General features: G+C 48.4%; 1 protein-coding gene across 1 annotated transcript; it reads right to left on the reverse strand.

Moving 5' to 3' along the window:
- Positions 1-1,224: 1,224 nt before the first annotated feature.
- On the reverse strand, positions 1,225-27,441 carry LOC104534481 (mitogen-activated protein kinase kinase kinase 3-like; the record flags this gene model as incomplete). Its single annotated transcript, XM_010184975.1, has 13 exons — positions 1,225-1,402; positions 1,823-1,952; positions 4,363-4,494; positions 5,063-5,211; positions 5,930-6,124; positions 7,128-7,220; positions 9,124-9,191; positions 10,650-10,723; positions 13,322-13,455; positions 19,459-19,570; positions 21,069-21,182; positions 26,290-26,389; positions 27,398-27,441. Coding segments are annotated over 13 exons (1,523 nt in total), but the record flags the coding sequence as incomplete, so codon positions are not given.

Consider the following 27,441-nt stretch of genomic DNA (forward strand, 5'->3'; position numbering starts at 1 on the left):
CAGCTTGGCCATCTGCCCTGGCTTTTGCTCCTCCTAACTTCTGCACTTGGTTACTCAAGACTGTCAAAGACCTTGATTGCTATGGTAACCTGCATACCAGAATTATTAGCTGAAAAGCTGTAACAAACTTTGTATCGACCTTGTTCCCATGAAATAGAGTGCTGTGGTCCTTACAAAACTGCAGCTTTCCTCAACAGAAAACCAACTCTAAAATTCTGTCCCAGTATACCAGGACACTGTGCATTTGAAGCCTAACTTGCTCTAGGATTGTGCTTGCTTGGTATTAGGCTTCATAAAAGGATGTGGGACAACTTATCAGAGCATCACCCCTTGAAGGGAAACCCAGACATGAGTTTAGACACCACAGTTTCAGCAATCACACAGAGTTCCCCAAAAAGCTGACCCACAAAGAAACATGTTCACCTATATCCACCTTCATCTCTGACGTGCATCTGAGGAGGAGCACCCGAAATGAGCAGCAAAGAGCCTGAGAGGGTTCCCTCTGCTCGCTGAGGAGTCCTCATCTCAGCAGGGACCCTCTCTGCCACCTCCATTCAGAGCAGGAGCTGCAGGGTACATGGATGATGACTCCCCAGGTTTCCCCCTCAAGCAGGGCTCCATTGGAGGGACTGTTTTTTGTTGACCCTACTTGCTTGGGCACCCAATGGAAAGCACACTGCAAAGACAGTGCTTCTTCCTCATTTACTGAGATGTTTAGTAGCGTTGTCCCAACTCTTCCAGGCTCCAGCTGACATCCTCCACAGACAAAATACCCACAAGCAGCTGATGATTTTGGTTGTCGTCGTACCTGAGTCCCATGCAAACATCCCGCAGATTTTGAGAGGCTGCACAAGATCCCCCTGAGCCTCTGAGCTGGGTTTAGCTCAGAGTTAAAGCTCAGAGTTTAGTTTTTGGCAAACTTTGTTATCAATCTACTTTCCAGAATTAAAGGGGCAGCTACAGGGTCAAGCTGCACATGGCCCTCATACGTGATAAGAGCGTCCAAAAGCAAACTGTGACTCAGTGCTGCTGTTTCGGGACTTTCAGCTACAAGATGGTCCCTCTGGGTATCTGCATGGTTGATCCTAACATTTAGCTCCCATTTCCATCCTTCACATTGCTCCATCTTCCAACTACTTATTACACCTGTTACTCCCATTACAACTTCCTAAAGGGATCGTTTGATTTCAGTGGCAGTGGTGGGGTTCCTGCTGTATTCCTTACCACACATCAGCTTTCCTGCCGTAGCCTTCTCCACTGATAACCTCTGGGCTCATCCAATACGGTGTTCCCGTGACAGATTTAATCCCAGTCCCAGACATGCAGATGGTCTGGATGCGTTTGCTGGCTCCAAAATCTCCAAGTTTCACATTTCCAGCAGAATCTCGCAGAATATTGGCACCTAGGGGTGAAAAGCAAGAAACAAAAACATTAAGAGACAAAAGCAGCAATGTGAGCTGAAGAGGCTACAGCGAGGAGAGCACGAAGGGCAATGGGAGACCACAGATCATCCTCCCCACAAGTAAAGCCCTCTGAATGCCAGGGTCTCTCAGTTCTACACCAGGTTTTCAGATGTGTAAAGGCAGTGAACAAAAATCCCTCTCCAGTACTGAATCTGGGCTTCCCAAGCAGGAAGATAGCACAAGCTTTTGGTTTCAGCTGCTTGTTCAAGATTCTCATGGCTCAAGTTGGTGAAGGCCAACCACACTCTAAATACCAGATCCCAGCACTGTGTTTTGCACAAGGATTTATACTGGAGTGGAAGGACACTGGGTTGAACAAATCCAAGCCAGCAATAAGCCCCTCTTATGTGAGTACTCACCTTTAATGTCCCGGTGGACAATCATATTGCTGTGTAAGTAAAAGACTCCCTGCAGGATCTGCCTGGTGTACTTCCGTGTGACGTTCTCGGTCAGAGCACCGTAAGCTTTTAACTGGTCCTTTATGGAGCCCTGTTGCAAACAAACAACACACATCAACTGTGAGGACCAGGAGGACCAGGTACATCACGTCACAGTGACTTTTCCAACTTTCCTGACCACTCTGCCTTCCAGCTTGAGGAAGAAAACAACCCTGTGTTGTAGAAACAGCAAGATAAAAATCCACTAAGTGCTGAATGGCGCAAGGACTTGTCTCCTGCGTCCCAGATCCCAGTGGAGAAACAGGTACGGTCTCTGATGGGTATCAGTGCTACCTTCTGCCATCGCTGCAGATCTTTTTCCCCCTCTAGTGGCTGGAGAGGGGCCAAACTGACGAGGAGCTACAACTCAGTTGAGGGGACCAGCTCGACCAGCTCTTCAGAGTCAGTTTTCTATGGAGCCTCCCCTCACAATTTCTCACAGCAAAGACCACCCATTGCCAGGAGGCAGGCAGACTCATGAGGGACATGATCAGCCCCAGATGGGACTGCTTCAACGAGAAGACCCAATGTGGCCAATTTCGAAGTACCCAGCCTTGAATTCCTGACCCAGACATGCAGGCTCCTACTGGTTTGATTTTACCAGGCTAGCTGGAGGGGAAACTCATCCTGTTTCTGCCTGTCCTGCAGCTCTGGGGTTGAGCCAAGATTGCCATAGTCCTGTTCTGGGAACAGTGGGCTGCTCTGCTCCAAGTCCATCACTCAAACTGTATCAGCTTTTCCACAGCCACCCACCTCTGCTGTTGCTCTGCCCAGCTACTGTTTTAGCCTTCTTTTTGGGCTGGTGGTGATCCTGTGGATGGGCCTCTCCTTTCCCTTTCAGAGTGCTGCTGAAGTAACCTGAGATGCTCTGAAATTATATACAACTGGTATGCAGGGTATGTTCCTGCACCCACCACCAAACAAGCGTTTTTATCCTGGCCTCCCTCACCCTGATGGGGGGACATCAAACAAGGAGGGTCTTCAAGACATCTGGTCAAAGAGATCACTCTGTTTTCCAAGTATAAATTTAAAAAATATATAGTTTATGGGCAGGGCAGAAAAGAAAATACAAAGTCAACTCTTTAATGGGGGCAACCATAAGAATGCCAGGCCAATGGTGCACCCAAGCTTGGCCCCGTGAAGATTTTGCCAAGCTGGCTGTGCTAAATCAGAAGCTTGGCCAGACCCAGCGTTGCAGAGCTGATGTCCTGCAAGGTTTGGGAATTCATTCACTTCCACTGGCCTTGGAAACCAAAGCCCTGGGCTGCTTTTGTGAACTGAGCCGTTGTTGCAGCAGGGAAGTCAATCTGTATTTGGTCAGAGCTCTGGTTTATCATTAAAAAAACAAACACTCAACTTCCAGCCCAGCTGGACACTGCCCCAGCATCAAATGCTGGTTTCCTGGCTGCTAACAAACATCGGCACACTGCAAAATAAGGGGATTGCTGAAACTCCCGGGGTTTACTCCTCTGGGTCCATGCCCCGTGGTACGGCCTGAAAGTGAGATGTCTGCCCACAGGGAGAGAGGGAGCACCGAGCTTGGAAGGAGCTCAAACGCATGGAAGTCCACCTGATTACTCACGTTTGCAGAGCTCCTAGCACGTTTACTAATGACCACAATCACTTGCGACCAGATGACTTAATAGTCCCTTCTGACCTTACAGATCTCTGTATAAACAAGGGCTTATTCTCCCACACTCTGGGGAATGAGTCCAGCTGAGCAGGCAGGACTTAGGAGAGCGGATCCTCCAGTAGTGTAAATAGTGCTATGCTGGTTTATACTTTGTCCAGAGGGCTGATGTTAATTCACATGCTTGCAGAGAAAGAGATGTTCAATTAATCTGTGTACATTCTCCAGCCCCTGCTTACACTCTCTCAAAGCTTTCTGATCTTCTTTTTCCCCAGGGCAACTTCATCCTCTATCAGTAAAGTCACAAACTGCACCCAGTCCTGCACGAGAGGATAATGCTACAACAAGAAGCCCTGTCCTGAACAGGAGAAGTGAGTAGCAGTGGTTCTGATATACACATGCTGAAAGCCTTAAATAATTGGTGACAGCTGTGGGTGGACAGTTGTACTATGAGCTCTTCCTGCAGGGATTTGCAATAAATACTTAAGGATAGGCTCAGGCCACAGTGTTTGGAGTCTGGATCACGTCCCACATTCAACACGTTCAGATTCCAGACTGTGAACACACCCTGCTCCAGGATTCAAACCCAAAATCTGCCTTCAAGGCTTCTGATTTCACCCACTGCATGTTGAGGGGCTTCACAACGATTCACTCCCAACTTAAGCTTTCCCCAAGCCTTATGGATGCAGCCACTGTTTTGGTTTGGCTGATCAGATACAGAGCAGTTTAACTCCAGATCCAAACTTCACCGAACTCCAGGGCAGTCTAAATCCATTCTCTGTCGCTCAGGACAATCTTCAGCAGGAAATCTGCAGCAGGAACCACAGCTCACCCCTGGCATGTATTCAACGAAGATGGACAGTTTCTTCTCCTCAGGATCCCGCAAGCACCCGTAGTACTGCACTATCCTATCATGACGGAGAGTCTTCAACAGCTGAATCTCACATTCCAAGGCATTCACCTCCTGCAACAAAACAGACGTGCTCCGTGACGAAAGGGAATGGTTACTTAGGGAATATTATCCAAATATTGCTCAATGCTGAGCACTCTTTTCACAGCACCTGTGAAGCTGCTCATGAGGACATCAGTCACACAAGGCTCAGAAATGAGGAGCCCTGCCCTAAGAAAAGGGTGAGGAGAAAGACAGACGGGATACACAAGGGCTGGGCTTTGTGATATGTTTATGTATTGTTATTACTACTTGTGCTCAAGGAGTTTATCTGGAAAGGTGTGAATCAAGACACCAGCAAAGCTAATGCAGCGGCCAGAGTGGAATGAAAGTGAAGGCAGCGAGAAGGCTGAAACAAGGGAAGAGCAGGCAGCCCTGCAAGAGATGATACCTGAGACAGAGCAGGCCAACATGACCAAGGAATTAGAGAAGTCACCAGAGCATGCTGACTGATGCCACAAGCCATTTGGGACCACTCTGAAGAGGGCAAACACCACATCCTGTCTGCACACACTGCCTTCCATCAGGGACACGAACCCCTCTGCCACCTCTACCCTCAGCCTCCAGCCAGCCCTGTACTCACTTTACTCGTCTCTTGACTGTCAGGGTCGAAAGGCACCTGCTTCACCGACAGCTCCCGGCCCGTGTCAGCATCGTAGCAGAGGTAAACTTCCCCAAAAGCTCCTCTTCCCAGCAGCTTCCCCAGCCTCCAGTTCACAGGTGCCTGCAGGGCTATGGGAGAGAGGAGGGTTGAGAGCAGAGCACAGCAGGGAGACTTCAGCATCAGAGTCCATCTGACCCCACAGAGCACAGATCAGGCTCACAATGAGCTTACTCGGGCAGGCAGTGAGCCACCCTCTGCCAGGGGCACCAGGACAAGCCAGTTTTGATTGCACTAGTGCTACTGGTGCCACTGGTGTGTGGGGGAGATGTCTCTCAGTATGCATTAGTATAAAGCAGAAACAAGTCCCAGAATAGTTACATTTCTTTAAGAGTCTTTCCTCCAAAAACAGCTTTCTTAGCCAATGTTGGACTTTCTCTCCGCTGCTACAGGAGGGGTTAGCAGGATGCAGCACAGCTGAGCAGCAACACACACAGGAACCAGTAATGAGTTTTATCTCACTGGTCATTCCTAGGTTGTTATCCATCACTGAACAGGCACAGAATGCACCCATTTCTATAGCATGGGCAGTCTTGCAATAGCAGAGCATCCTGCAACACCAGCTTTGGGTGCTGGGGTGACAGCAATGTAAGCCAAGGAACAGAGCCTGTGGATGCTTTTGCTACCACATCCAAAGCCTCCTAGAAGCTTCTGCTGTGTGGGCATACTGACAGTCCCACACACAAGCAATTCTCTGCAACTCCGCAAGTGATGAACACAGTAACTCGATTTTGTGTGGAGACCTGGATGTACCAAGACCTCAGACACCGGCGGCTTTGGTTCACTTACAGTTCCGAGCTTTCGTAGGGGAGGTGCTGAAGACCTGCAGGCCTTTCTCACAGTTGTTCCACCATTTGGGCCTGCACTCGTCATACTGCAAGGTGCTGAGCTTGCTGTCACCATTGAAGCTTTTGGTTCGGCTGGAAGGGACGAGCTGAAACAGGTTCTCCTGTGGGAAGTAACTCCTGGGGAAAGTCCTGCGGCCTGTGGGAGAAAAGGGAGAGAGTTATGGCAAGAACACACACACCAGCTTGGATCCACCTAGCACCACCTTCTCACATCACTGCCCAGACCCAGTGATGCACCTCTTCAAATTAAACCAAACAAGTTTAATGGAACTGAAGCAAAGCCCTGTGAACATTTTCAATTCAATTTAAGAGTTGTTAACAGCAAGCATTACATCTAATGTGTATGTTTCCAGAGGGGCTTGCAACAGTTTAACTACATTAGGATATTTGTTGGCTTTTAATCACAATTAAAGTCTGATCAGGCAAGGATTTACATTGCAAATTACCCCTGGCATCCCCTAAGACCACAGTACAAATGATCATGCAAGCAACGCCAGATCTCATGGTAACTGCTTGCACAAGGGTGGTGTCAGTGAGAGATGAAGTTCATTCTGGAAGGCTCAATATGCTGTCTGCATGTCCTCACTATTTTTTTTAGTGAATTTGATTCTTATTTAGTTTTGTCTCCCATCACTTGCAGTCTCATACAGCAAAAGAAGGTGCAGCAGTGAGGTGATGGAGTGATCCCCAAAGCTCAGAGCTCCCCAGCTTGAAACAGAGATGTGAGCAGATGCTGCTACCCTGAAATTGCTAGGGGATTTCGTACAGCTCTGTGAGAAACCTGCTGTGAAGGTCACAAAGCAGCATCCTCAAAAGCAAGCCATTTAGGGGAACAGAAAGGTTGATATCGCCAGGGATGAGAAATGCTACCATGAACGTGGCTAAGTTAAAACACTAAGATATAAGCAGAGAAGGAGCTGAGCACTGACTTCCACACATGCTGTAGCTGCTCAGCACTTCCCAAGAGCAGACCTGCAAGATCTCACAGACGAAGCTCTTCAGAATACGCAAGTGAATCCCAAATTACTTGGTTCTCCTCCTTGTAATAGAAAATTCTCCTTCCCAAGGCTCTCCAGTCCTGGGCACTGCCACAACCCACCAAGATCCTGGACTGAGCACCTCCCTCCATCACTGCTTACCATCACTGTAGTCCTTGCGACTCTGGGAGAGGTGGTACTGCCTCGGGAAGGTCCCACCTTTCCCAAACCTCTCACAGAACGGGATGTCGAAATCTGTCAGGAGGGAAGAAGAGACGTGTTTCTGAGATCAGCATCAAATGCCCAGAGCATTTCTTACAGGACAGTGTTGTGGTCTTCATGCTAAATTACAGGCAAGAACGAGGTGATACGCTGTTCATTTACACAACCATACACTTCAAAATCTGTCCACAGTCACACACTCCCTAGAGGAGAATGAGGGTTAGACACACCAGCCTCGGTCCCCAGAAAGCAAAGAGGTTTAACTGCTGACTTGATGGACCCTGGCCCACACTGGTCAAACACAAGGCAGGGGATTAACATAAACACAGCACTATACATCTTATCTTCACATGGAAAACACAAAAATTAGTGTGGAAACAGAACTGCTGGGTAGGTCAGGCCCAGATCCATCTACTCCAAAACCTCTGCTCTGATATCACCTATTTCTAGGGAAATGCAAAAAATCCTTGGCTAACACCGGACAATCCCTGCCCTCTTTCTTCTCAGATGCGACTCCTAACCTCTAAAAGCCCGAGACCAGTTTATTACTCCCAGAGCTCCAAACTCTTATATTTACTTCAGTTACTTTGGAAAGACAGACTTAGAATATACAGAAGGGATTCAAGACCATCAGAGTTTAGATTAGATGCAAGATTATGAGAGAGATGGATGGGCATGTGAGATAAGGGCATCTTTTTTAAGGAAAAAAACGCAGCACAGGAAGCCATTGCTAGTAGCACTGAATAACTTGAGATTAAAATATCTATCATTTCCCTCCCCCCATCTTTCACCTCCTGTTTTTCCTCCATCCAGCCCCAATGACACAGCCCGTTCTGATTGTTTGTTTGTCTTAGCCTGGGGCCAGCAGTGGCTCCTTGGAGACCGTTCCTGGCCTCAGCCGTGCTTCGGCATGATTTCCCCATGACAGCAGCGTGCAAGAGGAGCACATAACGGCTGAAATATGGTCAGCAAGAAAAGCAACAAGGACAGGGCAAGAGGTTCTGGGCGAGCCACGTGTGAGCGACGATGCCAAGTGGTGTCTCGGAGCAAAATGCCTCCCCTACCGCTAGGGATGCATTATAACCTCCAGCAACGTGGACTGACTGCAGCTTCGTGTTTGTATTTCAATCTGGACACCCTGCCTCAGGCCAGAACTGAGTTATCGGGCTGCAGGCTGACTGCCATTTGTTCATTTTTAATAGGGAAAGTCACTATGATATTTCAGAGTTTCCATGATTTAACCAGCTAGATGTTCAGAAGTGATTAAGCAGTAACCCAGTATCCTTGCAAGTTACCAATACAGCTTCTCTATTCTTTGCATTATTACAGATTACTTTTAATGCAAGCGGAAGAAGTAAAACTCCCTAGAGGATTTGGGACTTGGGTCTGGCTATGTAGGACATCGGGATCCTGAAAGTGCAACTCGCAGGTACTAACAGAGACAAAAGGAGATGCCACGAGGCTGTTTCCAGCTTCTCCGCGCCTCCCAGTTGTTTCCAAATACAAGAGCAAGGCCCCCTCATCACCTTCTTCCAACACACAGCTCATCCCTGGTCTTTCAACAGCTTTACTTGCTTGCATCCATTTGCTTCAGGGCCCTGGCCACCCAGTTTGGACTGGTTTTGCTGCAAACTGGTTCCCAAACCAGGCCCAAAGTTTCTTTAATGCTACCACTATTGCTGCAGAGCCAAGAAGGGTTAATGATGGCAAGAGCAGCCCTGCCTGTGTTTGATGCTCTGGGTCTTTAGATTTTAGAGAACAATCATGTTTGATCATTGCAGGGTCATTTTGCAGTAACCTAAGCAATGGAGCTGGTTTGCTTGATTTTTTTAATTACCTTTCATGCAGTGCCACTCCTCTAACAGCCTTTATCCAGCTTCTTTATTACATTCTTTTTTATACTTTTAAGCAAATACGAATCCACAAGAGTGCTTACCCAGGCAGTCAAGACTGTCTTTGGGATGACTCTTCCTTCCAGGAACAGGGGTTTGGGTAAAGGGAGGGCTGCAAAGGGATTAAAAGAGAGAGATACATTTTATTATACCAGAAAGACTGTGAAATGAATTAGGAAGTGATTACACTCAGCTAGGACAGGCTATACCACCAGATGCACTGATCAAAGAGTGGATTTGGCTGACCACGACAGGTCTGCTAGGGGAAGAGGAATTTGTCATGCTATTTCTCAGCATCAGACTGGTCACCATGCCTGGTGACTTGCTCTGCCCTCTTGAGGCTAACGCCATCTCAAGCAGTTGGCAGCAAGGGCTCAGCTACGTCTCTGCAGGAATACTCACACTTCCTCCTCTTTCTGCCTCTGAAGAAGCCCTCCTCGTCCCTTTTTCAGCTCTGAGACCCCATGACTGAACACAGCTGCCTGTTTGTGTGTGAAATGAGGCCATATTTCCCTCTCACAAACATGTCTAACACTCTTCTCTTGGTTCATGATAAAGCACTGTAACCAGGCCGTGCTCCTTCTGTTGTTCTTCCTAGCAAAATCCATGGAAAAGCGAAGCTGGGGCATTGAGGCCGGGAGCACAAGGAATCCAGCTTCGACAGAGCCATAACAATGAGCAAATGCATCACAGGAAATTATTAAAAGCCACAGAAAGGAAATGGACCTTGCTGCTGAGACAGATCCAAAGCGCACAGAGCTGCAAACCCGCAGCACGCCACACAACCAAATCAACACAGCACAGACCTGCTGGAATGCAGCCCTGATGGTGTACGGCAAAAGGAACAGGGGAAAAACAAAGAAAATCTTTGATGCAGATGGAAAAAAATATATACAGCTTCCCAAAAGGACACCGTGTCTTACACACAGCCTATCATGCACAGACATACAGTTGCTGTGCACGTGTGAGCCTGGACCAACCACCCGCACCAACTATTGAACTGCAGCCTGTGTTAGTACAACGTGTCCTAGTTACTTTCTGCTGAGAAGCTAAACTTAGTTGTTCCTCCTCTGGTGTCCTCAGCACCTTGACTGACACATCTGCGGCTGCTGGCAGCACACAGGGGCTGTCGAATTTACAAGCTGACAATGGAGCTGACAGCATGCCTGGGGAGTAGAAGGAAGCATGGAGAGGCTAAGTCTCCATGCACTGGAGATGTATATATATATATGTATATATAAATATATAAACCAGTATTGACCCAGTGACTGCAGAAAGCCATAGGGTAGGAGAGGGATCTGACTGAGGCAGAAAACCTGGGCACACAAAGCCAGGCTGTCCCCAGATCCCCAGCTACTTTGTCCACCTCAGATTCCTGCAGTTTGAATCACACCATCACACAGATGTCTGCAGTAGGACCTCGTTTTTAGCATTCGGGATAAACTTGTTTTACTCAGCTGCATCCTCATCCCAACAGGAACCTCAGAGGATACCACTGACCCTGTTCCTCTCCTGCTATGGAGTGGAGGCTGCAGTTCAGCTGGTGAACATGGGGACATGCAGGACTCACCTGTCCACAGATCTGTCCAGCGACTGGCAGCTCCCAGACAGTGACCCATCGGGACTGATGAAAGCTTCAAGCATCTGAGAGTGAAAGAAAAGGGGAAACAATAAAACCATGCACTCTTCAAGCTCCAGTGCTAGCAGACCTCTGCAGGTCAACTGAAGCCCATGGATTTACACCAGCTCCAGTAGAGATGACATCCAACCTAACAAAAGTTTTCTTCCCAGAGGAAATCCATTTACGATGCCCTCTCTGGATTACTGCTCTTTCCAACTGCTATTTGCTAGTAGAGAAACTGAGGCAAAGATCATTAGCATCCTGATGTCCAAACCATGCTGAGAAGTCAGAAGTGCTCAAAGCGCTTGTGAAAAAAATAATAGTAATAATAAAGTATCAGGACACAAATGATGTGCCCAAGGCCGCGTGGATGTTGTGCTCCACAGCCAAGATCACAGCCCTGGACTCCTGACTTCCCCAAGCTGCCCTGGCACATGGGCCCAGCCTTCCTCTCCAGTGATAAGCAAAGCATCACCAGGGCTTTTGGCTGGAGGAACTGGCTTGGCTCTTGCTAGCTCAGTGAGTCAAAAGCTGCATTTGTGTTGCTTCCTGGATGAGACATTGTGCTGGACGGGGTTATTTATAGCTGCTCAGTAACAATAGAGGGTTTGTATTGAGTGGCAAACCGAGGGGCAATGTGCACTTCTACACGGAGCAGAGCTTGCTCAGGGCCACACTGTGCTGCGGTTGGCACCATGTGTCCTGCTGGCTGCAGACCCATGGTGGGGACTCGCTAATCCCAGACCCAGGTCAATCCCAGGAAAGCTGAGCCATGAGGGTTAAACACCACCTGCAGTCACCCTTCGCTGCTTCCCAGACCCACATCAGTTGTCATAACAGCTCGCATTGTTTTGGCAGGACGGTCCCAATTGGAAAGTGGGATTTTTCTCTGCTTCCCTCTTTTTTACCCCAAAGCCTTGTCCTTCAAAGTGCTCCAGCCAAAGAGGAGCAAGACCCCTGCTAGACCCTACTCTCCACCAGCCATACCAAGTCTCTCCCAGCAGTTAAAATAATGCTGAAATGGACTCATTTCTTGAAAGCATAAAATTGGAAGTCCAAGCAGGCTCCATACTCGGCGTCTGTCCATCTGCCAACCAGGTCTCAAGGCAAAGACCGCAATTACATCACAGGCCATCCCCAAAAAGCAGCAAGCACCAGCTTGTGAGTGGTTTTCCATGAGGCCCATATGGAAGCTGCAGCACGAGGACTTTCTGAGAGCAAAGACCATATGGGGCAAAGCATGGCTGCTCAATGAGAGAGGAAAAAAAACCAACACACCCCCAAAACTCCTTTTTCCTGCATTTAATTTGCCAGAGAAGGGCAGCAGGCCACCCACATGCTGGGGAAAAGCAAAGAGAGCATCTGGGAACCTTCATCAGGAGCAGGCTCAGAGCTCAGCGAGCACTAACAGAGCTCCATTACCAGTCCATGGAGCTGCGCTGATTTACACCCAAGGGGGGGTTCATGCGGACCCTCCTCCTGCACGCACACGCAATTTGTCTTAATCCAACCAAACGTGTCTGGAAGGCATGTGAAAACAATAGAAAGCCAACTTTTGGCTGCAAGGAGCACAAGATACATCTGCACTCTGACACTGCCAAGACTCACCCGGAGTGACTTCTTACTTTATTAATGGCTATATAATAAACCGTTGAAAACACAACTTTGCCATGGAAACACTGGCACAGCACGCACACTAAAGCGGAGCTAGTGGGTGCTACTTGAACGCAGGAAATACACATCTCCCCAGGCAAGATCCTTGGAGGCCACCACAGCAGCCTGCTGGAGTGAGCTTAGTGCCTTCCAGATGTCCCTCCATGTCCCTCCTGCAAACTGTGGATCTTGGTCCTGCCCCTCCAAAAGCTTTGCAAGAATGAACTGTGTGCTCAGACAGCCCAGCTGACTTCACAAGACCTATACAGAGCTCTTTGGAGCCGTAGCTTTAGCTGAGATGCAAATGGTGAGGGAGGCATAATCTGCTCCTCTTCTGGTCCCTCGACACTGCAGTGTCCCCCATCGTGGGTACCAAATTGACTGGAGGAAGAGGTGCTGCTCATTGCTGTGATGATGAACTAGCTGCTCTTTTGTTACTGAGGGACTGGAATATACAAACTCCTTATTAAGAGAGGAAAAAAAAATACATGGGAGAGGGACAGAGACACAAAACCAGAGAGAGAAGCTGTGGGCAGAGCCAAGAGCTGTAACTAAAGCTCAGGCAGAAACAGCTCACGGGAAGCAGCAAGAGCTGCTGACATCCCCAGGCTGTTGCAATCGCAGGCAATCGGTTTCTTGGTACATTCCCTCATGGTTCCCAGGACCTGGGAAGGCTGCGGCCGTGAGGTCCCGGCAGCTGGCGCGCACATGTGTGCCAGATCCACGCTCCTCCAGGGCTACCTGAGGTGCTCGGGCATGTTGCCATCACCACTGCAGACAACTTTCAGGGTTCCTGGAAATCAGAGCCGCTGTTTCTTGAGCCTGTCAAGCCCAAGGGCATCCATTCCTGGAAAAAGCTAGTCTGAGCCCCACACACAGAGCCCACCGGTGGCAACGGCACTCCCAGTACAGCCTGCCTCGTGCCTGATGCTGCCCCAGTTTAACCCACACGCCCTGGCCCCACTTACGTTCTGGTCCATGGTCTCGGGGATGAACTCGCCCTCACTGTTGATGCTGGTGTAGGATCCCTGGCGAGCGATCTGCTGCTGCTCTTCAGGAACGCTCCCCGGGGGTGGAGAGCTCCGGCCGGTGTGCAGAGAGCCTAGGACATGAGAAAGACATGGATCAAAGAGAGGACCTGCCACATTCAATTCCTTCCAGGGACTACAGACCTCCTGGAGATGCTGCTGGCTTTGAACTTGTGTGGAAGGAACAGAGGGGCTGGAGATGTGATACTGTTTATGGGCATCCTAGAAAGCTTTTATAACAGGGACAGTCTGTTACTGTGAGGCCACAAAATACCCAGCAGGCTTGACCCTCAACCTACCCTGGACCCTAAGAGCTGTGCGCTGTATCCAGATGCTCTGTCAATGCCAGAGAGAAAAGGGCTCCGGAGTTTTGTGGTGATACAATCAGTCAATCTCAAAGCAAAACGCAAACTCCAAACCCACCTCCACTCTTTGACCTCTGGGCATTTCCTCCCTGGATCACATCACTGGGAAACAGCCCGGGTGAACCCGCTGCAACTTCACTTAAACACTGCATATATGGAAAACAATTTGCACTCAGATACCCCTCTTCTCTCCTCTTTCCGTAAATGAAAGAGGAAGGAAAACCAACCCTCAAATCCAAAAACCACAGGGAGGGGAATGACCTAGGGGATCGGGCCGTCCCATCTCCTGCCAAGGGAGGGCTGTAGCACTGGAGGCTCCACAATTGCTGCTGGCAGAGCCTCCACACCAGTCAGAGCTGCCTGGAAAGCCCTGGGGCTTTGCACCGCATCGCACACCTTGGCACAGGGAGCAGGGTTTTCGCAGGCACCCGCCAAACCTGTTTGGCAAAGGGGGTTTCTCTTTCACCCCTCACAGGGAATTTCGCATCCTCTTCATGTCAAACATCTCCTTCTTCCCCATTACTCCCCCAAATCCACCCTAACCAATTCCTTGTGCCTTTTCAGCGAGCGTTGCCCTCCCTCAGCCCAGATGCACAGGCTTGGCTCTGCTTGTCTTGCTGCAGTCCCTCCCCTCCAGCCCTGGGCTGTCATCACTTCATGGCCAGCAACTGCTGACGGAGGCCCGTGCTGCTCTGCGCTGGAGCTTCAACCAGTTGGTGTTGCGCAATGTGAGTCTTCACACAACACAACAACTTGTTTTCAAGCAGACTTCTAAAAAAGCACACATCCTTGAACAGTTAGAAAGCACAGAGAGATGCATTTCCTTACACTTTGTATTTATTTTTGCAGCATTTTTGCTAACTTTTTGGCTCATTGCTACCATTTGGTAACAACATGCCCAGCCTAAGCACAATATTGCAAGAGAAAGGTACTGGAAGGGGCCTATCCCATCATGAAAAGTCAATGCTGATCAATCAACACAACACTTCTGCCTCTGCTGCTGCTATTCTGCATCTGAGTTACTGGGCCAGATTGATCCCTGCCATGAATCCATCAGCGAGATCAACACCTCAAGGCAAAGTCCTCACCTTTCACTTGAACTGAAACACATCAGGAGCTTCTAACATTAAGAGTGTCACACCAGCATTAAAGATCACTAAATCAGGCTGGCTGGATTTATACCAAATACACAGGTATCTCTGTCCCACGGTACGTTTCCCTCCAGACTCCTTGCTCAGACTGTAAAAAGAAAAGTCATACGGCTTTGAGTGACTTTTTTTCTTCTTCCTATTTTCTCCTTCACAGATTTCCTGCAGGATAAGAACGCAGCGAAAAAAAGCCCAACTGAAGTAACGCCAAGATCAAGGGGAGAGAATCTCCCGAGTGCTGCGGCGCTCATAATGAACTGGCTTTCCACCAGCCCGAAAAACAAAACCGGTTGGGAAGTACGGCATCCTCTCTTTGAAGATAAATAAACAAACCTTTAACCCTTCAACGCCTCGGGCACCCTGGATAAATCACTGCCTTATCATCCCCCGGTTTGCTTAGCAGATGTCAATCCAGAATGCAGCATAAAGGCATTCGGGTGGCTCTGGCTCCAAAAAGCTGCTGGAGGACTTGGGGTGGTGTAAGGGCTGTATCTCAGCTCTGTTGAGTATTTCTGTTACTGCTGCTATGAGGTGTGGGTCTGCTCGTGCAGTGCTGGGATTTCTCGCTGCAGCAACCCACCCACTGCCCAGGAAGTCTTCGACTTGGATTTTACACAGAGCTGTACATGTCCTGTTTGATTTTGAACCCACGGAGTTAAATGAGATTTATCACAAGCGCAAACACTTTGCATGATCTCACATTAAGCCTTTGCCTGTAACAACTACTTCCAGTCATCAGGTCAGTTGTGTTTGACCTTCCAGAGTCACATTTCCTGCCAAAAACTGTAAAAGGGGATAAGACGTAGCAGGCAAGGAAGTTAAACAAAACGCTCGGGCTTTTGCACGCCTGGAAACTGCTGGATTGAACCAGATCCCTTTTGGTCAGGCTGTTTGGGTGGAAAAGCTGCTCAAAGCAATTTATGCAGCTTCACACCTTCAGGAGCACTGGTTGCTGCTGCTTTACATCCATGCATGCCCATCTGCCTGGTAGGAACAAGAGAGGTGGTGGGAGCAGAGCTCCCTCCAGCCCCAATAACCAAACCTCAGGCAACCTCAGTGCTGCTGGGGGGGGTGGTGTGGAACATAGGGGCCAGGGAGCGTGAACAACTGTGGTGCTCAATGGCAGGCTTAACTCATAGTGGGAGCAACATAAGGCATATTGGATATAGTAGATAATGCTGCTTTACCCACCCAGAGGCAGAGAAAGAAACAGCCAGATAAATCCAGATGTGCCTGACACATCTGCACACCTGACCTAATACTCAAACAGCAGCAGCATCAGGCAGAGAGAGGAGACCCCCAAGGGCCTGTAATCCTGTAGGCCCCAGGACATGTCAGCTCCAGTCCTCAGACTGGGACGGGGCAGGCTGTGAGTCACTTATTTCTAAGTCGAATGCTGGCCAGACCTCAGCAGCTTTATTCAGGATTCCTGAACTCAGAGAAACTCTGCAGATTGGCACTGGTTAAGCAGCTGACCTCAGTTACCCTTTGGAGCAAGGTGCTTTGGGAAGGGATTCCTGCTCCATGTTACACACACTAATGTAAAGCCATATGTTGGACACTAAAGCACAGCACGTCCCAGGCAGGGTGAAGCAGGCCAGCACGGAGCCTTGCAGTCACTGCTGGCATCTGCTGGGGTCTTTCATGTTCCCTTCTGTTACTTTTATTTAAGAAGTGTCTTTTGTGCAGTATGTGCAGAGTTCATGGTGTTGCACGTACAGCCAGCTCCCCTGTGCCAGCCTTGGCTTCTCTCCGCGCTCCCTGGCTTCACCCTTTGCCTGCCCTGGCAGGTCCTTCCCAAAGCTTCACCCATCTATAAGGTACTTCTATACTAATAAGAAGGATAGTCCATTTTCTAGCCTTAAAACAGCTGGCATGACACGCACAGCCAAATTCTCCTCCTCTTCTCAAACTAGAGGGGTCTCATCCATCCCAACTCCTGCAACAGGATCCTAGCCCAATTTGTACCCGAGCACTGCTGGGATGGCAGTCACTGGTGCAGGGCTGGCCAGGGAATGTGCTAACGATGAAGCAACCTCATTAACAGCCACGTGCTGGCCCTGTGAACTTAACAGCACAGATAGCACCTAAAACTAAAAGAATAAAGCTTTTGGTAAATGTTCCTACAGAAACAGTGATTCTGGAATGGGACTCTTGAATAATTTGTGGGTCATATTGTGAAATATGTATTTCCTCAAAGTAAATAAAAACAACCCTCAGTAATCTGATAATCCAGAACCCCAATACATTTTAACCAGTTTCCTGGCTGGACATTTGCAGATGCTGGTCACTAAGAGATGGCAACCTTATTCATTTCCAAAAAAGAGACCCACAAAATAAGTGTGTGTGTGTGTGTGCGTGTGTGTGTGTGATTTCCACTGAAAAAGTTTATGGGGAAAAAAAGAAGAAAATATTGACTTTGCATGAGGTTTTTCAGGGACATGGAGTGAAGACATTTTCTGTCCAGCAGAAGCAAAAATAACCAAATTTCCCCCAGAACATCTACCCCCCTTCCCATGTGCTTGTGCCAACAACACGCAGCTTTATGACTTTTCGCTGCTGCTAACATGGCAGAGTCAGCAGAAAAACATGAGACATCTCAGAAATGTTGAGAACATGACCCTAAACCACCTTTCTTCATGAAGTCACTTTAAATCTCCTTTTAAACATGGCTCCAAGAGAAAAGCTGAACGGAGTTATGAGCCTCCCTTGATAGCAACCACCCTGATGACAGCAGAAGTAAATGCTGTGAAATACCTTGCGACTGCAAGTAAAGAATGGTTTCTCCTACAAAAATCCCTGCCTGTTGACTATCCATCAAGTGAAATCCCCATTCCAGGGAACACCATGGGATCATTTCTGTCCATCTATTGACTGACTTTCAGGTTTATGCTGCATTTGAAATGCTGCTCTCCCTTTCAGCTCCCTGGAGTCTCTGCCCAGCTGCGGGATTACCCAGTTCTGACTCAGGAGACAAAGAACCTGCATCTGCTGGATTGCAAACACCTCCTAAGCAAGGTGTCAGTGCCTTCTGCTCCTCAGGCTCTCACCCTTGTGGAGCTGACGCCTCTTCATTCCCCTGCCTTGTCTTATCTATGAGATGCTCTTAAAGGCAGTGACACCTCACAGTAAGGGGTGCAGACCTTGGTATTACTGCAGCTTCAAAGCCATAAGGAAAGGCCAACACATGGCATAGCAGGAAAGTCTAACTTTGCAAGAATTATCTTCTTGCCAGCACAGCTCCACATGGGATCAATTCTGCCCATCACGCTCGGTTCACACATCAGGGACAGCTCCTGGTGCCACAGCTCTTTGCTGGCTTACATTAACAGCTTAACAAGTGCCAAAAACAGAGCAGCAGAGATGTTTTGCCCAAGCACAGCTTCTGCTGAGTCTCTGTGCCTTACCACGTATCTGTGTGTGCATTTCATTCAGAATCATCTACTGCCTCTGCCAACTCTGGGCAAACTCTCAAGAGCCGTGTGAGCTAGAAAAAACCAACACAATAGAAAAAACCACCTCTGGCACATCCAAACACCAGGCCCAAAGAGAGCTCTTGTACATGTACCACCCACTCCTGGCTTCAGTAAGAGTTGGGTATGGCTGCACAAGGACCTATACTGGCCCTAGAAGGGCATTTCCTATATATCATTGTCTGAGAGGCAGCAAACCACAGGATACGTTATCAAGACAGCACAGGCTATGAGGCAGAGAAAGGGCAAATCCTCGGAGAAAAACGGTCTTTTGTTGCACAGAGAAAAGGGTTTGGAAGTGTTTACTGCCATATAAGTACAGAGGATCTTTGGAGGATGAAGTTTATCTTCATGTACATTTGGATAGGAGGGCCCCACTTTATTCAAGGCTTCTGATGCTGTCATTTCTACAGCTGTTGAATAAATACATGAAAGCAGTAGGAATCTGCAGAAACTACCCTGTAAGCAGCACCCACAGACATGGCAGAGAACATTCACTGTGTGACAAAATCATTAATCCTACCTACAGGTTGCAATATGAATAATTATATCCCTGTTATACAGTCCTGTGGGGTGCTCTGCCAGTTCTGCACAAGGCATCCAGTTGACTATAAAATCCTACAAGGTTCAGCACACAAAAGGTCCTGCAGGCAGCTTATCAAGAGCGCTTGTCATTTCAAAAACAAAAAATGCATAAACTCAAGCACAGAAAACCAAAGAAAAGACCACACAAGGCTACGAACAAACTCCAGTGCCTGTAGGGCTGCAAGAAGAGATGAGGCATTTCCCAGCCTAGCTTCAGAGGCTGCAGGTATCTACTGCCAGCACCTCTGAAGGAAACGGATGCTCCCCTTCATCTGAAATGTGACCACTGCAAAACACTGCGTGCATCCATTCTCCTGAGAGACCACAAATGCAACTACCACAGACTTCACTTCACCAGCAGGAACTGCACTGAGCTACTGGTGGGAGACATCAGAGTGGCCATCCAGACTGCAGCAGCTACAAGGTTGTGACAGGGAAGAGGAAGAGGATGGTGGTCCAGCTTCTAACAGCACAAAACAGCGTGCAGGGCGTTGCATTTCACTCACCTGTTGAATACTTCCGCGTCCTCTCGGAGTCCTTGTACAGGGATCCCATGATATCACCCATGGACCTGGAGATCCTCATTTCGTGCTGTTTACTGTTGTTTGGCTGCAGGAGCTGGGAATCAGACAGACGGAATGATCAGACTCTGCCAGAGCTCTTGCAGACACAACGTGTATTTGGCTCCCCATGACCATAATACCCAAGAACCATTAAAAAAAAGGCATGTAAGTAATCTAGGGTGATCCAAAAATCATTCACAAACAATTCACATCTGTTATTGAAGCACTCTAATAAGATAAGATTTGGGCTCCAGCTGATAATGATAAGTGCGGATATCTTCTATAAAAGACTGTTTCCACACTGCATTATTTCCAGACAGATCGAGAGATTGAGCCCAATTTTTGCCCTGAACCCAATTTTGTAGTCCCAAAATCAGAGCCTCTCCTCCTTGCTCCACAGACTTCAGTGGCAGCCTGGGCACTGCAGAGGCTCCTCTGTAACAGAGCAGAGAAACAGAGACTGGAGAATTGGGCTCTGCTATGGAAGATGGATCAGGGAGAAAGCAACAAAACGAGAACCCAGCTGGTCACTTAAATTTTAGTGGTCAAGTCATGCTAAGGTAACATGCTACAGTGCATTGTGATTTTGTGATAATTTTATGAATGGCCTCAGAACCACATGTTCTTGCATGGTTACATGCTTCAGGGAGTTTGACCTTCTCTCAAAGGTATGCATGAATCGACCTGGCTGCTCTGCTCCAAGCAGTGAACTCGTAATACTGCAATGGTCCTGCAGTTCCTAAGGCAAATCGCCCCATTTCTGCCCAGGATTTAGGAAACCCCAATTGATGGCTCAGTTTTCCCCTGGGTCTCTGGTCCCTGCACATTTCAAGAGTCTCTTAAAAGGAGCAGAGAAGTTCCAGGAGCTGCGAGCACCAGCGGTCGCATGAGGACAACCGATGTGAGTTTTAAGACTCCCAATCTCTCCAGTACTTCTAGGAAATATAAGGAAGAAACAGAGTTGCAACATCTGCAAATCCCTTGCTTTACAGCCTGTGCTTGGGGCAGCACGACATGTGCTTTGGCAAGACGCTCCGTGCAGGCGAGGTCAAGCTAACAGGCTTAACTGCAAAACCACTGAGCTCAGGAAAAACAAATAAATAAATATGGGGGAAAAAGACAGCCCTGCATGAGACTGAAGGATTCTCCAGTTTGCTGTCTCTGGCTTTTAGCACTGCAGCACCACATGGAGGGAATGATCCTCATAGTCACCCAGCATGGTAAGGCCCAGGGCATCACCCTGTATGTGGAGAGGAAGCTGCAAAGGATGGTGACAGCATCCCCAGACAGAAAGCACAAGAGGTTCTCTTGGGGTTTAAACTTGTTTGAGGGTCAGGACGTGATTTAACCCTTCACAGGTTGCAGGAGGAGCCAGAGGGAGCTGAGCTCAGTCTCTGGGCTGCCACCACAGGAGGATTTCCCAGCAGCGGAGCTGACCCCTCTCATGACCAGCTTGCCCTCTGCTCTGCGCAGTCAGGATGCTCGTTTCCACTCCCCCACACAATAACAAGACATCTCCGGACACAAAAGAGCAGAGAAGGTGAAAGGCTCACATTCGCTTTCTTTGGAGCGCTCACAAGGATCCGCAGGCTCTTCAGGGAAGGGCTCAGCTCCAACTGTTCCATCGCTTTGTCCAAATCTTCCTGGGATTTCAGCGGGATCAGGAGCTGGAAGGGATTGAACAAACACCGGAGCATGGCAGTGTCACACTTTTGGGTAAACAGAGGAAGCCAGATCCTTGCCATGAGCAGCCTGGGAATCGGGGGATGAGGGAGGAACCTGAGAAGGCGGATGGAAAACAAAGCCCCCATGCCCTAATGCTTGTTTCCAAGTTCTCATCTACTAAGGAACAGACACAAAAAAATCACAACAAAAAACATCTGCAAGGAGAGAGCTTAAAGGTCACATCACAATTCTGCTGGTGGGAAGAGGAGAGGGCTGAGATGAAGCCTTGGGCTTGCTGCCTGCTATTCTAGGGCTGCTCTGATCTTGCAGTTTGCAGGCAGGAGCTGCTGCTACCACGTCCTAAAGCAGCCCCACACATTTTTTCCTGGGATTCTTCCTAGGTGACGGTCATGCAACGGTGCTCCAAGAAAGCAGTGAGCTGCACCCAGGATTTACTCTGGTAGATCCTCAGTGGCCTTCCCTACTGCTGCAGCCCCTGTTCCTGCGCACTGACACCATCTCCCCAGTGTTTGGGCATTAGGTGAAACCTGGGAACTTCTCACAAATGAGAGCCTCTTCCCTCTGGATGTGAAAGTTGTGCATTGCTCTCCCTCCAAGAACCGCTTCTTTGACTCCCAGCAGGACAAACTCAGCTTCTGCTCTAAGATAAATAGAAGAGAGCTACACAGTGCCGTGTCTGTCAGTCAGCTAAAGCTCCTGATGTTTTCCTGGTAAGTGGCAGACTATTGCCCTCGTATCTCCAGAGGGAATCTGACCCTCATGGCATCGCTGTGTGGTGAACCACGTCCTGCAGACAGCCTGTAAAGCTCCCAACACCCAACACAGCTGTGCTTCAGAGAGGCTCTGTGGCCTTCTGCTGCCTTGGGCTACGATTAAAGCCACAAATTTTGCCCCTCATTCGGGGGCGTTCTGCCTCATCTCATAAAAACCAGGCCTCAGCCTCTGTAGGTTGCCTCGGGCATTGGCACTGAATCCTGTCAACACAGCATGTGTTATACTCATGTTCATGCCAAAGTACACAGCAGTTCCACCTACCAAAGGGACCGAGTGACCACAGCTCCCTGTAGGCTCTCATTGGTCTTACTGGGAGTCACAGCTGCCCAGAACTCCTGAAAAGCAGCTCTGGGGTGATCAGGGTTCATGCCAACAGCCACAGCAAACACCCCTCAGATCAGCCGCTCCAGAGGACACTCCAAAGCCACCTGTGTCCACCTTTTGGATCCCAGGGTGCTGCCAAGGCTTTGGCTGTTGGCCTGTAGGTAAATACACCCCAGACTGCGTGCACTGAGGCTAGGAATTTGGGGGTGACCAGGTCAAGGGAAGGCTGTGGGCCCTGGCCAATGGAGATGAGGTTTCATTTCAGGTGACTGCTACAGTCATGTCCTCAACTCAAAGACCACCAACTGAGACCACCAAACTCCTTCTTAGGTGCCTGCGTGGTTGTAGTATGAACACCTCAAGATTTGGATTGAGTTTCTCTTCTCCTGTGTGACAGGAAGGTTGCATTTCATCCCCATTTTGCAGACAGGGAAGTATCTGCAATGCCACGTGGAGACCACCTATTTCAGATGTTAAACATCAGGCTTAACATCGTCATCCCACCAAAAGAGCCAAGCTCCACAGATGTGGACAAGAGGCAGTCGTGAGCTTACACCTAACTTAGGCACCCAGTTTCGAGATACTAAAAGCCAGATCCTCAAAGGAGCACTGCAACACCTAAGCTTTATGCAACCTGCTGCTCTGAGGAGTTTACGGTCTGGGTCCAGACCCAGGACCCCCACAGCATGCACGGGTCAGTCAGATATCCAGAAATGGCACTCACAGGTGAGAAAATGAAGCTGCCAGGTGTAATTGTAGGAAGCAGTGGTATTTGCTGAGGAAACACAAGATCGGCTCTAAAAATTTAAGCAATGAACTCCAGGCTGAGCTAGGAGTGCTCTTCTGATGTAAGGCATGCAAATGTGGTTGAGAAATTTCTACAAAAAGATGAAAGATGAGACTGTAGAGCAAAGCATTTGGCACATTCAGCCAGGAAGAGGGATAATCAGGTCGTGCAGCCTTCATCTGAAAACTATTTAGTTATTTGTAAGAGGAACACCTGAGAAACCCTTGCCCCAGGATGTCCCACAGCCTGTCAAGACTTGAGTTCTCAACCAAACCAGATGGGGAAAAGCAGAGTTCAGGAAGATGTCCTTTACCTCCCAAGCAAGGGACTCAACCAGCTGAAGGGTTTACAGAGAACACCAGCACCAGTCTTGTCTGGGCTCTCAAGCAGGGCTGGAAACAGATTCCCAGTCTGGGACAGGGTTTGGAGGTGAATGAAAGGGAAGTACTCACCAGGCAGATACCAACTATTCAGGGCTTTCAGTAGGGCAGTGGAGTAAATGGTCAGACCATGGTTCATGGTTAAATTCTGGGATCTGAATGAATCATCCATGGTCACCGCAGACACCAGACAAGGATGGTATTGAACATGTCTCCCAAATGCTGTGCAGCTGTCCTCACAGCCTGTTTCCTTAAGCAGCAGAGCTTAAGGAATATTCTCTTGGTGCACTGCTTAACTCTCTTGAAGTTCACAAGGGCTCCACAGGTGCATCAAGCCAAAAAGCCCTCTCTCTTCTACTCACGAAAACAGAAATGAGAATGGTGGAGAGCTGCTGCCCAAAACCACTTCGCCACCATGTAGAACTTGACTCTGAACTGTAAATGTGGTCCCACTGCTCACCCATCCCTTTACTGACCTCCCTGCAAGTGCTTAGAGTTGCAATCCCTCAGCTGCTGCTCTGAACAAAATGTTCTGCAGGTCACTCCATCTCACTCCAATGTCACAACATTAACGCGTTTGCACGCCTGCTTCAGAGGAGCCAAAAACACCAGGTGGCAATTGCCCTCCTGTAAAAAGGACTAGAGCCAGTATTTAGCTTGGCTTTACATATTACCCACATCTGGCAAGTAAATTTTTGCTCCGTTTGGCTTCTAGACTGTGGCACACAGGGATATCAGGAGCAGATACCCACCAGAAACAAAACTAAATATAGACTCGTGGAGAACCACGGAGGTAATTGCCAGGGAGCATTTCCAGTAATGGGGTTTTTCTGTCTACAGAGTGAGCAGCTGTGGTGAACAGCAAAGTTTACCTACACAGAAGTTTCACTAAATAGAGCTTAATAGATTTTCTTCTCGCTTTTAAATAGCGTACTCTCCTGGAGCCTGATGTTTTAGTATGGGACTTGGCAGTTCAATCCACTGCAGCGTAAGAAAGTGAGTGCAAAGGGCGAGTTTTCACCAACCACAACAGCCTTGCTAGATCTCACTCTGTAAGACACCACAGAAAGCCAAAGAATAGTAGGAAACAGGGTTGGGGAAAAATCTGAGAGGTCAATTAGTTCATCTTCCTGCCCAGTGCAGGACCAACTGGCACCAACAACTCTCATTAAGCATTAAATATGCTTTTAAACACCTCTCCTCTCCTCCTCCCCGTAATGGAGCTTCTACCACGTCCTTAGGCTTTAACTCTCTCTAACCCTCCAGAACGATGCTGAGGGACAGCCTCAGAGGAGACAAGCACAGGGGGCTCAGAAGGGAACTGGTGGCACATGGAGGTTCAGTGCTCTGCCCAGGGTCACAGGTTGGTGATGGAGATGGGACAAAGTGGCTCAGCAGTGCACACAGATCAAACTCAGACACGTCCCCTGTGGTACACCCACGGCCAGGCTCCTCTCTTATCTGTACCAGCCCAAGCTTGCCGATTCCATGGGCCCACCAGGATGTGATTCATGTGTGCCCCTGCTCCACCCAGCTGCCAGGCTCATCTCCCTCATCTTGGCTTCAGGACTCCTGCTTCACTGGGACAGGGACTGCCATTTAATGAGCTTTTGCAGAGGTCTCTTGACCTCAGTGTAATTCTGGCCTACAAGGTGCGACTGCAAGAGAAACATCTGATGACAACAAAAAATTGCTGCGCAGTTGCCTTTGAGCACAAAGAAGGGGTGAAATGTTTAATTGTAATAGTCTGTGGTCAGGCTACCTCTGAGACTTGCAGTCTTGAGACTCAAAAACCTGACCCAGAACTCACTAGGAGCCAGATGCTGGAGAGTCAACCATGTGGACATGTAGGCCATCTCCCCAAAGGTCACTTTTACTTGTTTATAGTGTTTCCACAAAAACAACCCTGAATTTCTACTGCTCAAACCTCTTTCAAAATGTGTAGGTTCTCACCAGGAGGAATTATGTATAGAAAAGTAAAACACTGAAAGTTCTCCTCAGCTCTAAGAAGTCAGGAGTACCCAAAGTCCTGCTCATGATCCTGCTATGTGCCGTGCACATGCCCAGGAAGAGAGTCTGTAACATGGGATAAAATGCATTATTTAAGCTTCTGTTTGCTGTTGTTGGAAAAAATTCCTCTTCCAGTGGAAAGAAACCTGGAATGAAATGAGTCATTCCTGAAGAATTCAATGGCAGGCTTTTCCCGGGAGGGCCGTCAGAGGATGCCCAAGATTAGAAACCTGACTGCATTCAAAGCCAAAACCCAGCAGACACTTTGGTATCATGAGGTACCTATTATAAAGAATAGCAGCTTTTTGGTGGATCAAATTTCCATTGAAACAGAAGGGATCAAAAGAAAAAAGAGGAAAAAAAAGAGAGAGAAAGCTCTCTTCACAACCTCCCTCTCCAGTCATTCTTTAAAGAAAGGCTGTTAGTCATTTGCAATTTATACTTGAACAAGCAAGGACAGATCCAAAATAATTTTTGCATAAAAGCCCACCTATTTGTCATCTGGCCCTCTCCTCCCTCCCAAAGCCAAACCCACCTTAAGAATCCGGTGGCTCCAGCTGCCTGCCCAGCTCATGGCAAGATGCCTCACAAGAAAACCCCAAGCACACCAAAACAGATGCCGAGGGTTTCCCCTTCTAGGGAAAACGGCTGGACAACGGCTCTTGTATGCTCACTAGCTAAGAACCACAAAATCAAATAATTTTTCCTCACATCCATGCACGACACTAAATTAAGGCCTTAAGACCAAAGCACTGCTCAATTCTGAAGTGGTCATCAGGCACCCTAAAACTCTCTTAGCAAGAAGAACAGTACCTCATTGTGCACACAGACTAAGTCCATCGTCTGTCCAAAAGCATCTGTGACCTTCTGCACCACCTCTTTGAACTTGACTGGTCTTGGAAACTGGATAATCCTGTATAGACAAACAAATACAGTTATAGTCTCAGTTTAGTAGAGGCACAGTGGAATTTGGGACTAGACTGACAATTCAGAGACAAGGACCTGTACATTTCTATCATGAAGCACAAAGCTTGTTCTTTGCTTTTACACTCATAGAAATGCTGCTTGTCTGCTATGCCCAAGAGAAGACTTGACCTACCCTGCAAGAATATCTACCAAAAATCCTAGTGCAGCTCTTCTGCTCCTCCCCCTGCTGTGAGGTACAGGTGGAAAAGAAGAAAGTCCAGCAGCCCTGCACTGGAGATGAAACCAGCTTCAGGCACTGGTCAGTGAGTTATCACCTCCTGGCTCTCCATCAAGTGGCTCTGAATAGGGAGGAGGGATGGAAGAGAGAATAACACAGTTTGGTATCCTGTGACAGTCCTTTGCCATCACACACAGCAGCGCTATAGGTACAAAATAGCAGGTACAGTCCTACGGTGCCATTACTTACATTTTCTTTGGCTTTAATGTGCAACTTGGGCCACCAGCCTGCGAGTTTCCAGCCCTGTGTCCTGCTCTGCCACAGTCACTGAGCACTGAGCAGAGGTGATTCCATGAAAAAGTCAAGCAGGGAAGGGTGGGCAAGCTTGAACTCCCAGCTCTATTTTTATGGGACCCATGCCCAAAGTCTGGTTATCTTAAGTAAGTGTCATAGGCTGCCATTCAAAGGACACATTTCTGCAGAGCTGCAGCTCAGCTACGGTTCAAGAATTTAAAAAAGGATCCAAGAGTGCACCCTCTGTCCCTGGTAAGAGGGATTTAATGACTTCCAGCCTGGAACCACTTTGCCTGGATGCAAATCCCAGGAGGTCCTTGTGGGAAACGGGATGATGAGGCAAGGCTCTTGCATATAAAACTACAGTTGATTTTAGGGGAACTAATGCTCCTGTGAGCTCATCTGCAGCTGGCTGAAGTCAGAAGGATGACATTGGGTAAAAAGGGTAATCTGTATGTGTGGGGGACTGGGCTGGGTGCATACCTTTTCTCTCCTTCATATTCAAACTTGATCCTGACATTTCGCTG

This window comes from Mesitornis unicolor, unplaced genomic scaffold, assembly GCF_000695765.1.
Source record: "Mesitornis unicolor isolate BGI_N332 unplaced genomic scaffold, ASM69576v1 scaffold1795, whole genome shotgun sequence".
NCBI lineage: Eukaryota > Metazoa > Chordata > Aves > Mesitornithiformes > Mesitornithidae > Mesitornis > Mesitornis unicolor.